The sequence below is a fragment of the Ciconia boyciana genome, chromosome 1 (assembly GCF_034638445.1).
Source record: "Ciconia boyciana chromosome 1, ASM3463844v1, whole genome shotgun sequence".
Lineage (NCBI taxonomy): Eukaryota > Metazoa > Chordata > Aves > Ciconiiformes > Ciconiidae > Ciconia > Ciconia boyciana.
In genome coordinates, this window is record NC_132934.1 from 101,468,751 (window position 1) to 101,484,378 (window position 15,628).

Genomic DNA, 15,628 nt, shown 5'->3' on the forward strand with positions numbered 1-15,628 from the left:
AGCACTCTAGGGAAGTGCTTAACAGTGGAACCCTGAAGCTGGGTTTGAGTTTTCTTCATGCCAGTGTTACATTTGTGTCATGGCATACACTAAATCAGGAGTATGTGGTTTTAACAATATTGCTTTATTTTCCAAATAAGGAAAAATATCTTTCTTTCTTGTCCTTGGGATACTCCATGGCCCAAACAAATTACTTACTTAATGCCATTCCAGTTTACTGATGAAATGAGGCTATGTAATCAGCTATACTTTGGAAAAAAATGACACAGGCTGATGAAAACACATAAGGCATCTCCACAGACTGTCTTGTAACCTGTTTTACTTAGCTGTGATGAAGATCTTTTACCACAGCAGCGTATTGCTAATCTCTCAAATCAATGCTTCCTATGCGGTAAAGCTTCCATCAGAGATCTAATCCTGCTCCTATTTAAGTCAGCGAGAAAAATAGAGTAGGCTTGAGGCCAATATATGCAGAGAACTATGTAAAGTCTCTAAATAAACAGACATTCTACTTGTAATCAATCACAGGGCAAGGAGCAGCAAATATTAGAAAAATACATACAGATAATTTGCTTCTGTTACTGTACATTAAGCCTGTGATTTTACTGGCTTAAGACTTTTAGTGCATAATAGTAGAAAACACTGAAGTAAATGTTGCAAGGACAGAAAAGTGATTTTTTTATATTGCAATACTGCACGTCCCGGAAGAATAGAATGTGGTAGGAAAACCCCCTAGGGTTTGTGTTTAATCCAAATACCCAGCCAGTAGCTACACACACTATTTATTTATTTGTCTGATAACTTTGGAACATCTATTCTGTTTTGACTCCTAAAAGGTATAAAATATTTTGAAGAATTTTCTTTCTAGTCACTAGCACAGCAAGAAAGACAGGAAGATAATAGTGAAATCATACTGATTTGGCTCAAATCCTATTTTTTCCATTTGTGATCTTGTCCCGGTATTTAGAATACCAAGCCTGGTTTTCAAAATGTTAATGTATTGAAAATGGTTAAATATATTGATAGGGTGTCAAAAAACTTATGATAAATGCTATCTTAACTGACATACATTAGTGTTGTGTGCCATGGAAATGTGCCATTTCCCACAGAAGATGGACACTGTCACTACAGAGGCATCATGTTTCTAAGACAGGCAGCATGTAACCGCTGTTGGTACTGTCTTTGTTCAGATTGAGTAAATGTCACAAGAAATACAACGTGCTGCTGTTTACCTTTGTCATGAGTGGAAATGACAGATTGCATGTTGACTGAGATACCACCATCTCATCAGCTGTTCCCAGGGAGGTAGGCTAGGATAGATTGCTGTTCACACAAGTAACTTGATTTTCCTGTTTTAAGTACCTTTATTATAGAAAGTGATCCTTTCCTGCCTCAAAAAGATATGCTGAAGATGAGTACACTAGTGATCGTAAAACGCAAGATGGTGGGAAAAGACCAACTAGGTATGATCCATCGTAGCAGCTCAGTCCCGTACATGCATACTGAAAACATTTTTACAGTGATAAAAACATTTCTAACTCACTTAGAAACTAAAGGTTGGAAAAGAAGTGGCAGTTTGCAATGTTGGTAGCCAGTGCCTGTCTGGTATTGACTGGGAGGGTATAGTTGGAAGTTTTTGGAAAAAGGGTAATATATACAGGTCTGTATACATAAGATCATCTCAGATAAGACGTCTTAACTAACAGAGGGAAATAATTCTTCAGAAAGTAATGAGTTACAAAGTTGATTGGAGTTTTTCGTAGCAATTTACTGGCTTTCCTTTCCTGTATGTTTATGGTTTTTTAATGTTAAGCATGAAAAATAAAGTGTGAGGTTTTCTGTTGGTACCCAGTTCCTTGATGGTAGTCTGTGCAGTTTCATTATTCACAGGCTCAGCTGGCCCATTTATAAATCTCAACAAAACTACCTAACACAGATATTTTTTTACAGAACTAGATTCTAGAGAAATATTGAAGTGGGTGATGATGAATATGCGTTTATTTCCTAAATGAGGAAAAATGTGTTAATTCTGTGTACAGCAATAAGCTCTTTGATTTTTTCTCTTAGATGCTAAGATTTTGGCCTAAACGTTTAGCAGAATAGTTCCGAGCATAAGCTTGCCAGAATGCGCATTCTTTCAAATACAGAAACGTGTAAAAGGGATATCTACACCTTGCTTTCCAGCAAATAGGAAATAAAAAAGTGTATAAGAAGATATAAAGCACAGTTTACAGAATAAGTAAGTCGAGCTTTGGGTGCCTCTCAAAGCATCTTCAGCTTCTTGAGGTACGTGGTTCATTAGTGGACACTTCCAGCATACATTCTAATGTAGTGCTTTCCATGTAGTATAGTAAATGCAGTCACTTACACCTGTTACGTTTTTTTAAGTATACCATCAAATATATTACATACCAAAAGGAAGACAGGAACACAGAAATAGAAAAAGAGTACCTTGTTTAATGTAAGTTGATCTCTGAGACACATTAACAGCAAAACCAACTTGTCTGTAGATCTGCATCCTACAACTCCATTTCATCCTGCTGCCTATGCTCTGCAGCACAAGAGTTTTGTGCTGGAGTTACCACCACAGCAAAGACAAGAAACAAGATGTGCTGTAGCTGGTTCCAGTTACATGCATGCTCTCTGCCAGCCAGCACGCAGAAAAGACCAAACAGCAGAGGTGCACTCTTGAGCTTTCCTTCATTTGGGTCATTATTTTCATGCTCTGATTCTCACAAAATATTTGGAGTTGGTATAGCATGGAGATTTTCTGTAAGCTAAACTAAGAGGTTCAACAGTTATTAATGCACAGAATTACGGACAGGCAGGCAGCAGTCATAGAATCCTCATTTCTTTAGGAGATCAGCTATCTCCTTTCATATGTTAGTGGGCTTGAAATCTTTTTTCTTCTTAGTCTCCTGTTCTTTTATTTTCAGTAAAAGGCGGATGAGACACTACCATTAAAATACTATTGCAGAAGCTGAATCAAAGGCATTTCAATGCCTATGAAATGCTGATGTGAGGTGGCAGAGCTATCAGTAAAGTCAGTTGCACGCAGTTTAATGGAACAAAGGTACTGAGTCCTGAAGGCAGCCTTGGACAGTAAGGAATAAAAAATTTATGAAAGTACAGCAAAAAAAAAAGGTCCAAGTGACAGTGCAGCACAAGTGGGAGTGGGGTAAATGTTGAGACCTCCAGATGTTTAGGTGAAATCATATGGAATTTATTTTCATATCTTGTCTGTGATTTGTAAAGAAGGCATGAAAGTAGATAAAGTAAACCAGAAGATGCATATTTCAACAATTTAATACATAATGGGCCTGCATCTCCCTCTTCCTAGCTAGATTAATTTTTTGCTTTATTTGTAATGAGCGATATCCAATCCAGAATGTCTGTTCTCCTCTCTCAGGATATGATCATTTAATCTATTCTTTGGTACACTTCCATATTGATGATCCTTTGTATCCCAGAAAATTATTTTAGACTGTTCAACATCTTGAAGCAGTTTATCCTCAGACTGTTCTATTTCCTCTACCAATAATTTCACAGAATGTACTAGGTCAGAGAAGCCAGTATTAGTTTCTTTTATTGTAGTATTTTCAATAGCTAGCATTTCCATTACCTCTAAAAGACTCTATCTTCTTTCAGAAGTTAAATAGATTTGTTGTGTATTGGCAATTTATCTTAAAATATATACTTTAAAGAAGGCTAGACAAATGGTAATCTCTTTGTAAATGCTGTAATTAGAAATAGCAATCACAACATCTTTTTTAAATGGCAATTGCTTCAGTATTTTGCCATATGTAAATTACTGAGAATTTCTCCTTTGATATCTTGGAGATTCCTTTTTTCTGTAACCTTAACATCTGTGACAAGTCCAGTGAAATTTGAAATACATCTTGATGGGAGAGAATGTTTAAGAGATTATTTTCATTCTGTGATACCTCAGAGATGGATCGTCATAGATTATTTCATAAACTAGCTGTTATAAGTAAGTATTAGAAAAAATCAATTAGATCGATTAGATTAGATCTATTAATTAGATCTATGGAACAGATTAGTTTAGAAGTTGTATTTAATACGTACAAAGACATATTTTCTGTCAAATGAATCTTAGGAGCACTACATTTAACTTAGCCTTACAAAAAGGTTTTCTGACATGTTAACCTTAGAATCATAATAAAAAAACCTCCTACAAGATAAGCAGTGTAAGTGATACACTGCACAGCATTCTAAATAAAACACTGGGCCTCCACCAAGCATCCTAAGGTCTGCACCAGGATTGTGTTGGAAGGTAATCTGATAAATCCTATTGGAAAACTTGAGCAGGGAAAAGTTTTTTTCAGGCATTTTCTCCTCACAGTAAATAAATACTGATATCACAGTGTGTATGGTGGTAGGAAATGACATGGTGGATCATATTAAGCCATGGAGGTGAAGTTTTATGTGCCATACTTAAATAAATAATCACAAAATAGCAGTTTCTGCTATTTTAAACTTACACAGCTGTATATGCTGCTGTTATTGTTTTAATTTTTCTTCTTATGGTATTGGCCACATACTGTCACCTAAGAGAAAGACAAGAGAATGAAAATAAATATAATGAGGAAGATACATTTGGTACTAATGGATCATTTTATGATAATACTGTTGTTGCTGTCTGGGTGGGAGCACAAGGGATGCTAGTGCTCCCTCTTCTCCTTGAGCAGCCCCAAAGCAATTAGCAAATAGTAGCATTTGTTGTGGCAAAAGGTTGTGTTTCATTTGAATGCCAAGAAAACCTTGAAGACTGTTCCAAATAACCTCATTTGAAATGCCTTGCATGAAAAAAAAAAGCGGGGAGAAGTGAAAATTCAGACTTTGAAGCAGAGGTTCAGTCTTTATCCCGTAATTTCATTTTAGGGACAAAAGATGTAGAATTAAATACAACATTAAAAATCATGCAGAGACAACTAGTTTATTTAACAAGTTGATGGGCGCCAGACCTCCTGGTAGTAAATTTTACTTTCTTTAAAATCTCCAGATAGATATATGAAAATTGCAAAAGAAAAGTGCCATGCCAGTGGTTTAAGTGAATGGTGCAAAGACAGAACCCTACACAAATACAGAATATTTTAGAAACATGCTTACAAAGAGAGCATGAAGTTGAATACTGCTTACTGGAAAATTGGACATCCGTACTTTGCATTTTCTAAGTCCCTTTTAAGTTTTGTAAAATTTTTCCCTTTATCCCTTATTATATCTACTGTTAGAGAAACAAATACTTTTGTAATGTAATGTGAAAAGACAAAACCCAACATATTTCCAGTCTAAGTGGGAGTTTGGGATCATTTGGTCCCAAGAAACCACCAAAAAGATATAGGACATAATAATCCTCCATGTTTTCTTAATCCTACCCATGAAGTATACCTGCCTGGGTGTGGAAATGATACTACAGGATTTTTTTCACATGTTGCAGTCTGAGAACATGCTCTTGGCAGTTTCTTAAACCTTTCTAGTTTAGACATGAGAACTGTAGCATATTACCAGTGGTAACAATGAGAACACAACAAAATATTTACAGTTCATTCCATGCACTTATTTAGATGTGTTCATTGGGGGGACAGTGTTGGAAAGGTATTTTCATTATGATTTGCTGAAGTCTCATCATAATTTTTCTTGTTCTCTCTTTTTTGTATTAGATTCCTGGGAAGAAATATGTAAGTATGATAAAAAATGCAGAAGGGACTCTGATATTAGAAAAATCATTAAAGTACCTCAAATCACAAAATAATCACTTTTATGATATTTAACAGTAGAGATAGGCCACAAAATTCACAACTCATGAGGGGTGGGGGTTGTCTAGGAATTTTTTACTGCCTGTGTCTCAGTAAAGTTCATGTGATTCCGAACGAAAGCCAGTTTTAAAACAAAGGAGTTTATATTAATATCCTTAGACTCCTTGAGAGTTAGACAAGCTCCTGCTACATTGCTGTTTTGCAGATCCGTCTCTTTGTGATAGCACAGGGGCACCCATCCTCCTCCTCCTCACTGCTGATGTACCAGCTCTCAGTTCAGCCGCTGAGGCATGTTCTAGTGCCCTGCAGTGTGGACTTTAGGCAAGGAATACCTTGCTTTTAGCCAATTAGCCACTATTTCACCATGGATTCAAGTTCAGGTTTAGATAAAATACCTTGAAAAGTACTTATCTTCAATATTCAAGCTGAACAGCACAGCTACAACCTTTTTTTTAATAATGGACATAAACAAAAAACTGGGAAAATACTTTCTGTATTTGTGAACACTTGCTGTATTTATACTGGATTAAGCCTGAATAGTGTCCCAGATAAACACCCTGCTAACTTGCTGTTGATGCTATCCTGAAATACATCTTTACAGGGATTTTATCTTCCTGCATCAACTGTATTTCCCAAGAAGTGCTATATCTTCAGTGTAATATGCAAGCCTTTATAGCTTTCTTTCTTTCCAGTATCCTTTAGGAGATGTAGTAAGAAGCAGTCCTTCCTCTTGAAACATATTTAATTTGAATTTAGGAGATAGGACTCCTCAGTCTTAGCACTCCTCTACCTACATTAAGCAGCATTTCATTCCTTTGAAGCTGCCATCGTTTCTTTCTAAGACATCAGTGGTACTTGATGGTTTGTTGAGGAATTCTTCACACAGCGATGGCTGATCCCTTCCCACCTCCTTCACCACTTTCTACTCTTCCATCTTTTAGGATGAAGTGCCCTCATGATTGACATTTTTATTTTGTCTCAATCTACGTGTTATCAAATATACTTGACAAAAACATCTAATTAGGATAAGTATATGTCTTTTCACTGAGATCAGATATAATGACAATCAACTACTTAAAGCAACAATGTAGCTGGTGTTAAGAATCCCTGAAATCTGTATCTTTTCCAAGGGTTACAATAAAGTGGTTTTAAAAGACTGCTGTTTGAGGTAATCTGTTGCTTTGGGGAAGCATGCTGTTTCAGGTAACAAAGCAAAACCTTTCTTCATATCCTTTCATGGTGAATATGGGCAGAGTCCTAGTTACAGAAATTCCAGTGTTCCTTTAGACAAACAGAAACACAGTGATAAAATACACATTTTCCACTCCCTAACCTCTGTTCTTATCCTACCAACATTCACATGAGGTACAAGTAAAGGGAAAATGTGCATTAAAGTGCATTACAGTGTTGATTTATAGTGGATAATAGTTCTTCTGTAAACTGTCATACTGCTTGATGCAAAATGGATGCAGGGTTTTTTTCTCTTCCTTTTCAAATTCTGTATCTTACATGGAAGCTACTGTATGTATTTTTATTTCAGAAAGTGTCTTTTTGAAGTCCTGACTGTATTTCTTTTTAATCTCTTTTTATATTATTTTGCCTGTTTTTTCTACTTAAAATGTAAGTCAAAGTGATGCAGTCTACATATTCTAGTTTTACATGCTTCCAGCTCATTCTCTTACAGCTGTCTTTTCTACTACATTGATGAAGATCTTTTTTCTTTATCTGTCCACATTTCTGCTCTTTTTAATCCTTGGATGTGTCTGGTTCACTCTTTTTTATCTTCAAAAATGCTGTTCTTGCCCTAATGCTAGCATGTACAGTAGGACTCCTCTAAGTGTTTTTCCTTTGCTGGATATAGATCTTCTTTTGCTTATACTCTCTATTTTCTGTTCTTCAACTAGTTCTGTTCAATATTTCTGTTCCAGTTTGGTTGCCTGCTCTTTTAGCCTAAGTAATCCATCACACAGGACTTTTAATAAAACTTTTCTACAAACAATGTAAACTGTGTTCTGTATACAGCCATTACATATTTTGATGGTGACCCCTTCAGTGGTAGAGGATAAAAACTTTTGATGACTCTATCTGTCTGCATGATCTACATTTCAAACTGGGGCTGCTGTAGTTTCCATGGTATTTTTCCTTTTTCCACAAAAGAAAATTTAGCTTTTAATTTTTTTCATACCATCTGTACAAATCTTTCCTTTTGGTTTAGTAGCCAGGCTAAAATGTACAGTGTGGCTTAACTTTTTTATGCTTATTAAATATCTAAAATGTACCTGCCTTAAATAAAAATCATTTTCATTGTACAGTCTTTCTACTTAAATCAGTAGCTTTGCTTCAGTAACCTTGAACTTAGCTTGAGTAGTTATCACTGCCAATGGGCTATGTTGTACTGCCATTATGAAATGAAAAAGTCATTTATTTAGTAGGAAATGCTTCAGCACAAATACCCAATGGCTTGAGTTCTATAGCCCTGCAGCTAAAAGTTACTCTATTGAAAAAGTGACCTGCCTCTGACCACCAAATTTGGTCATCTTTTGCTGCTTCCTGTAATGAGGAATTTTGCCACTCGAGTTCGTGCAGTCCTTCCACTGAAACTAAACATTAAAGGTAAATGTAGATAAATGTATATAAGATTCTACACATTTAATTCACTAAAACCTTGAGTCACCACAGTTATTAACACCGCAGTTGATGTTTGATTTGGTTAGTGTAGAGCTGTGAAATACAGACTGAAGATGCAAATTTGTTACAGAGAAGATAATGTGGGGATAGTTTATTAACAGTAGATTTGCTATCAATAGGCACACTTAACTCAAAAGTGGAAGTTGTCTGAAAGCTGTGTTCTAGCAGGAGATACTGTTCCACTAGCAAAGTACAAGATCCAGACTTACATTAACACAAAACTGGAGGGAAATTAATGGAATAGCAACCCTGTCAATGGACTGAATTGCAGTAGACTGACGTGGCCACAGTTTCATTTGTGTTAAGGAACTATCAGGAATGAGTATGTAGTCAAAAGAGCAGCTGGCCAAGCAGAAACTACTCATTTGGAGCCTGCTTGGGGGAGTTCTCAGTGGGAAAATCTGAGAGGCAAAAACAATTTAATAACTACCTTCCTTCCTTATAAAAAATACTGTTTAAGTTTGGGTAACTCTGTGCACCTATTATGTGCCTTAGCTTTCATGACATTTTCAACAGATGAACTACCTTAGGATATGAGTAGTGGGAGGATTTAAAAGGTAAAGAATGCATGCAAGCACATTGGTTACCTAAATTCAGATGTGAGAGAAGCCTGGGCACGTTCACCTAAAAGGAGCTTTTATCAGGTTTGAAGCAATCAGCACTGCCAAATTTGCTGAAATAGAAAGCAATTTGAATGGACTGTGGTGTCTCTGCAAAGAGACCAGAAGAAGAAATAGCTAGATGTAAGGTCCAAAGAAATAACTGTTTCTCTGCTGGAAAAAGTTTGATTTTCTGAGGGGGGAAGGTCTGCATTCGACACTAAGAGGCTACAGTTGCTTTTAAACATATTCTTCATTAACTGTGACTTGTTTGATTATGCTTCCCTCATGACTAAGAAAATAGGGAAGTTTCTCAATGAAAAGTGAAAGTGAAGACATGAATTCGCTTCACATAAATGATAACAATAGTTGTAATCAAGATAAGAGAACATAGTCTGGCCAGTGCCTTTTCTCAAAGCAAACCAGATAATTATTTAAATCCAGCAATGAAGTGAGTATTTAAGTAAATGCAAAATCTGTTTTATTGTCCAGTTCTAAGTGATGCAGATATCTGGGAGTAGGCTTGTCTTCACTACCGTGTGTTGGGAATTTTTTCTTGGTTCTTTGGAGAAGAGAGCTCTGGCAGTATGATCGATTTTTTAGTGTTCTGTGAAGTAGTTTGTTCTCCTGCTCCTTTCTCTTTGGATTGCCCTTGAATTTAAGGTTGTTAAAATAAATGTCTGTGTTTTGCCAACATCTTTGGCTGAACAAGTAGGGAATGTTTTGTCCATCTTAATAAACAAAGGACACATTGGGTTTGTAAAGAATGGGCAAACTGCCAGTGTCTGGAAGTTACTGATGCTAGTTTGTGTGTTCCTCCTCAATTGTCCCCTTTTATTATGTTAGCCGATTAGGCTCTGTGAAAAATTTCCGTAGGTGAAATTACTTATTTGTGAAAATGATGTCAAATGGGTTGTTTAGGCAGATACATTAGTGATTTAAAAACAAAATGTGGCCATCAGCATAATCAGTTTGGAATAGAAGGTGCAGCAAAGATGTCTGTTTCCTCCTCCCACATTTACCTTGTTTGACTTGCTAATTTAATCACTAGCACTGAAGCTAAGGCTCAGATTGTCAGTGGAAGAGGTGAGTGTCTCCCACTGATGTTGTTATTTAAAAATTCTGTCTGATTTGAAAGTAAATTATGAAGAAAAAAAACCCAGCAGAAATGGTTGGGGGCACTTGGTAAAGCTATTTTCCAGTGGGACAGGAAGGGTGTTATACTCATCAGGATTTAATGAAGAGCTGCTGCAGTAAGAGCCCCTGTAACAAAGTTCTTGTTTTCACTGACTAAAGAGGGGTGTTTTACCACTACTTCATGCACAGCTTTATAACATGCGCAATTATCTCAAGATAAAAACACGTGCCAGTTTTATTAGTGTGGCATCCTTTGCACTTGGCTTATGGTTGACCATCTTTGATTTCAGTTGCAGTAAAATTGATTTGTCTTGCATTCCCTACATGTTCACTCTAGGGAAAAAAGAATTTGAAGAGTAAAAACAAGGCTTTGGATGACTGTAGGCAACAGACACCGTTGAACAGCACTGTCTGAACTGAGATATCCACATTAAATATTTTCTTATTTATTCTGTTGCCAATTCAGAGATGAAAAACATGTATCACTTGGCTGGAGTTATTTGGTAATAAGCATAATAAAGCTGTGAAGTAGTTCTGAATTCATAACATGGACCTGCATTAATTTTGTTATTCATCAGTGTAGGAAGGAGTATTGAAATTACTGGCATTGACTGTACTTATAAATATGATTTTTGTTAGTAAAGGGATGTACATGTATGTTGGGAATTGAATTACTTCCATGCAGAGAAATCATATTTTGCCTTAAAATAAGAGAATTGATAACCCAAAATCCTCCTTTACTGTTCATAAGTGCAAAGCTTATTTTTAGTCACTGAATTATTATAAGTTCAGAAATTTTGTTTGATTCTAGTATTTTCTCAGGACTTAGAGATATGTCATTTGTTAAACCTATTGGTCAGTATTCTGATAAAGCAGATATGCAAAGTGTATTAAAGCCTTAAGGAGCTGGTGTAGAAAGAGAAGCCTGTGAACTTTCAACATTGTTCATTCCAAGTCTTCTCAAAGTACTCTCTTTTGGGTATCTCTCTGGATTTTTCTTTTTCAGAATTGAAATATGAAAACTATATACATTTGAAACATTTGATAGCCTATGCTGACCCTGTATCTAGAGCCTGCGTACTATGCAAGCTCAGTGAACCTCCAGATACTTGATACAAACTTAATTTCTTAGTGCTTTTTTTCAAGGATTAACAGATAAGCAGTCAAACTTCCTAATGTATAATTTAGACCAGTTAGCATACTGTATGTATGAAATAATGAATGGACTTTTCTTACTCATACTGTGAATGATATACATTTCCCTGGTGCTCATCCTGTCACTAATTCCAAAATTTCATGCTAGGAAATGAATTTTAATTATACAATAACTCTTAAGATTGCAATTGTGTTACTAGTATATTAGGTTTTGCTTTCTCCTCTTCCCTCCCTCTATTAAAAAAAAAAAAAGGGAAAATTATATAAGACAATATCATTTATATAGAAATTTATATAGTGTTTATGTGCAACTTGCTAGTTCATTTCTCTGCTTATTTATTCCATCTATTAATCTTACTAGTAAAAATTTAAATAATACATCTTGCTGAATAACTTCGACGACATGCTTGGCTTTATTGTTTCAGTATTACTCCTACTAATTTTTATTTCAAATCATTATCTACACTGTTTAACAAGGGTGACTCTTGTCCTATTCTAGTAGCTAAATGGTATTCTTCAAGTAAAATATCATAGCTCCCGCAAGCTTTAAAGGTAAAAACAAAACCAAATAATGTTCTTCAATTTCCAGAGGAAACATCTCAAATTAACCAAAAAACAGCAGGGTCTTTATTTCCCTCCAACACACATTCACCAATTACATGGTACCATCCAGTTGTGCCTCAGCTGCATTGGAAACTGGATTGTCTTTGAGATTTCACCAGATCAATATGCTTCAGTTTTCCACGTGAATGTATAATTTGGTGGTTACCAGACTGATTTGCCTTCTGGGTCAGCATGCAGCTTGGTAAAGGAACCAAGGGAGAGAGGCCTCAGCCCTGTATTGGAGACACCTGGGGAGTGCATAGGCATTGTGGGAGAGGGCATCTAAATGCTTTCATTTAACAAATGCTATGACCTTGTGGTTCATGGGTGGCCCTACAGACTTCCATTCTGGGGCTCACTGCTTTAAAGGCAAATTGCTGCCACATTATTTGTTATCAGTGTTTGTAGAACAAGCTCTACTAGCAGTGCCTTGAGTTGTCAGGCCCATTGATGCTGTGGTAGTTCCATGATTGCTCTTTCTTGCATCAAAAGCTTTGCCTTTCTCACCTTTGCTAATACAGTATGTATTTTTTGTTCTATTACTCTTTCTCTGCCTGTTTCTTCTTGCTTTCTCAGTAAGGAAGCAGGAGTTGCCTACCAACTTGAACATCTTTCACATGAAGCTTTGATGTGATTGCTTTAACCTGTGCCACAGATTCTTACTGTCTTATGAAACATTTTTCATTTCTACCTGAAAATCTAACACAAAGTTGGCCAAAGGGTCCACAAAAATGTAATAACCAAACAAACAAGAATGAAGTTCCATGTAACCCTGATTTTTTCAGTACAGAATCAGTACAATTTATTCATATTACTGTATCCTGATAGAGTAATACCATCCTTTAAGGCTTCCCAGAGCAGGGAGAAAGGAGCAGTCCTCTAATTCTCAATGTTTACCTCTTGCAGCACAACAGTGGGATAAGCTGATGAGAGATTTGTTTCCAAACTTCTTGATTCTATTTTTTCATATTTACTAGCTCTCTTCATTTTGCCTTCAGGTTTCTTCACTTTGCTGCTTCATGCAGCAATATTTGTTTGACTTAATTTGGACAGATACAATCTGGATACTACTGCCATTGAGCCCTAAAAATTCCTTATTTTCTAATACAATTTTGCAAATACGGCAATTCTGACTACCTTACTCGCTGAGTACCTAGATGAGCTTTGCTTTCTGTCACAAGTCAAACAGTCAGGCAGGTTTTTTTGGTCTGACCAGCTTGGTCTTCTTACACTTGCTCATGTATTTTCCAAACCTCATTTCTCTCCTTGTCTTGTGTTTGAGTCTCATTGTTTGGAGAGTGGCTTGTTACCATGAGACTTTATTTTGTATTTTCTGATTGCATTTGTTGTAGTGATTTGTAAATGTTGATCATACTTCAGGGGAAGTATCTGGCCACTCTGTAAGCGTATTAAAAGCTTACTACTTGAGACAAGCTTTTCCAGAACTATGGGTTTCTGAACTCATAGAATAATAGTTGTTTTCCATTCTTAGATTGCATTATTTGGCCAATCCTGTAGCTCATGAGAGACCTATTATCCAGCGTGGTCTTAGTACAAATTAGTCTTCAAAGCTTGATCGATGAAAAAAACTGTACTGATTTTGTCAGGATTTCAACAAACTCATGTATCATAATCTGTAAATTCTGTAAATCTGTAAATTCTATTTACACTTTTCCTTCTAAACATTTTAGCTTTAATCTTTTATATTTTCAGAGATTGCTGCTTAATGTTCTCTTAGTATTTTGATAATTCGTTATTCCTTTCGTTGTAGGCACCCTCACCCCTATTTTGTCTGAGTACAAGTGGACTCATCAGAGATGGCTACCATGTATTTCGTGGCCCTTTTGTCTTTCAGAAGGCAAAGGCAATGCCAGCTCTGCTATTGCAGAAAACTAGTAAATAGCTTTACTAGAAGAAGTGCAAGGAATTGGGCAATATTTTCACCTTTTGACCTTTGGAGGCTGTGAGCATGTATTTTCTTCAGTACAGCATCATTCAGCTGGTAATCCATGGCTTCTTAATACTGAATTGAGGGGAAGGGGTTTCTCTTTTCATTACTTTCTGCTTGTTTTAGCTTTAGCACCATGCCAATTGTACTACTGTGAGGAGATAAACAAAAGCATATAGAAAGATAAGGAGCTAATTTCCCATGTCAAAAGGATAAAAGCCTCAAGGATCTGCAATTCCTACATGTCTCTAGAAAACTGAGGGTTGCAGAGGGGTGAGAAAGGCAAGTTTTTAATGGCAGGGGTATAGCTGCAGTGTAACTTCCCAATTAGTAGGTCTGATTTGCTGCCCCCAGCTGTAGCTGGGGGCTGCCCAAGCAGAAGCATTGCTTGCAGTGGGCCGTGCTGGAAGGACAGAAGTGAAGGAACAAAGGTGACTGAAGATGCATGGTGAATTCAGGGAGAAGGTTTCTGATGTAGTGAGGTGTGGATTTAGAACATAATTTTATAAAAAAAAAGGTTGAACTTTTGTTCTTGGAGAAGAATTTCTTCAACCTGGGTAAGTTCAATGAGTATTGTAAAGAGAGTGTTCTGTTTGTAGGTATTTTTCTCATAGGTATGGTTCTGTGCTTTGAGTTTTCTGAGTAAGTGAGTTAGGAGTTGTTTTTTTTCTTCCTCTTTTTTCAAGATGCTTATATGAATTTTAATCTCAGTTTAGCTACATGACCCATTTGTGAGTCACTTGGATGTTTTGCTGTTAAAGTCTAGCTGAAGGTCAGCTTCCTTCAGAATTTATGTGTTGGTGTTTTTATGTCTTGTGAAGATATATTAGCACCTATTATAAATCTTTCCTGTCCTACTGTTGTTTTTATTAAGATTGTAGTGGTGCCTATACACTGCAGTTCAGTAGATAACTGAGTTTGGATCCATCCTGAATAAACTCCTGGTAAGGTTCAGTCCTTGCTTCAAAGAGTTTGTAATCTAGTTCTGGCATAATACTAGCATCCTGCCTTCACGGTGGAATTTTTTTCTCAGCCATTTAATAACTGGGAGCTAACCTTTTTTGATGTGAAAGGCTAAATTCCTGAAGCAATTGATTTGGCTAGTAGACTGTATGAAGTTCAAGTACGAGTAGGTGATCTACCTTGTGTGAATACAAGCAGGCAACACCTCTGCTTCTGATGTTTCTGAAGTGATGTTAATATCCCTCTTTAATTGGTGCCCTCTGACAGTTTTGCCTGTGTGACTTGCTTTTCCTAGCTAGGCTCTTTCTCTTAACTGTTGTCAAAAGGCTTTTAGCTGGAGTAAAAACTTCAACAAAATCATTCTAGCTCTCTTTGTGCTATTTATATTAGGTCTGCTTCAGCAGAGATAGCTACGTTCAGTTCCTGCAACTCTGTACTCCACCTTATCCTACCTTTCAGTTTTGTAAGTGAAGTAAGTTTTGGTGTTTAAGCTATACTGCACTACCAATTCTTCCTGTGTTTTGAAGTGTGTGGGTGCAACTTACAAACTCCTTTCTGTCCAGTGACACTGGTAGACTTTAATATACAAAAAAAGCTTTGTAAAAGCACCTATGTACACCCCTCACAAAATTTCCTCCAGATGCCCACTTCTGTATTGTGAATGAGTACATTATAACAATCCATTATTAAAACATCCTCTTAAAAGGGTTAACTGAGGTAAGGCATTTGCCTTTTTTGAGGGAAAGGGTAGAACTACT

The 15,628-nt window shown here is 36.5% G+C and overlaps 1 protein-coding gene across 9 annotated transcripts in view; it reads left to right on the forward strand.

Annotated features, from left to right (window-relative positions):
- Nucleotides 1-15,628, forward strand: part of EPHA6 (EPH receptor A6) — a 532,004-nt gene that overhangs the window by 77,528 nt on the left and 438,848 nt on the right. For 5 of the 9 annotated variants that reach the window (XM_072885203.1, XM_072885220.1, XM_072885227.1 and 2 more), the window contains exon 3: nucleotides 5,682-5,699. The exons of the other annotated variants lie outside the window; for them this stretch is intronic. In XM_072885203.1, the coding sequence (XP_072741304.1) occupies nucleotides 5,682-5,699 (18 nt within the window). The remainder of the gene's footprint in view (nucleotides 1-5,681; nucleotides 5,700-15,628) is intronic. 9 annotated transcript variants of the gene reach the window in all.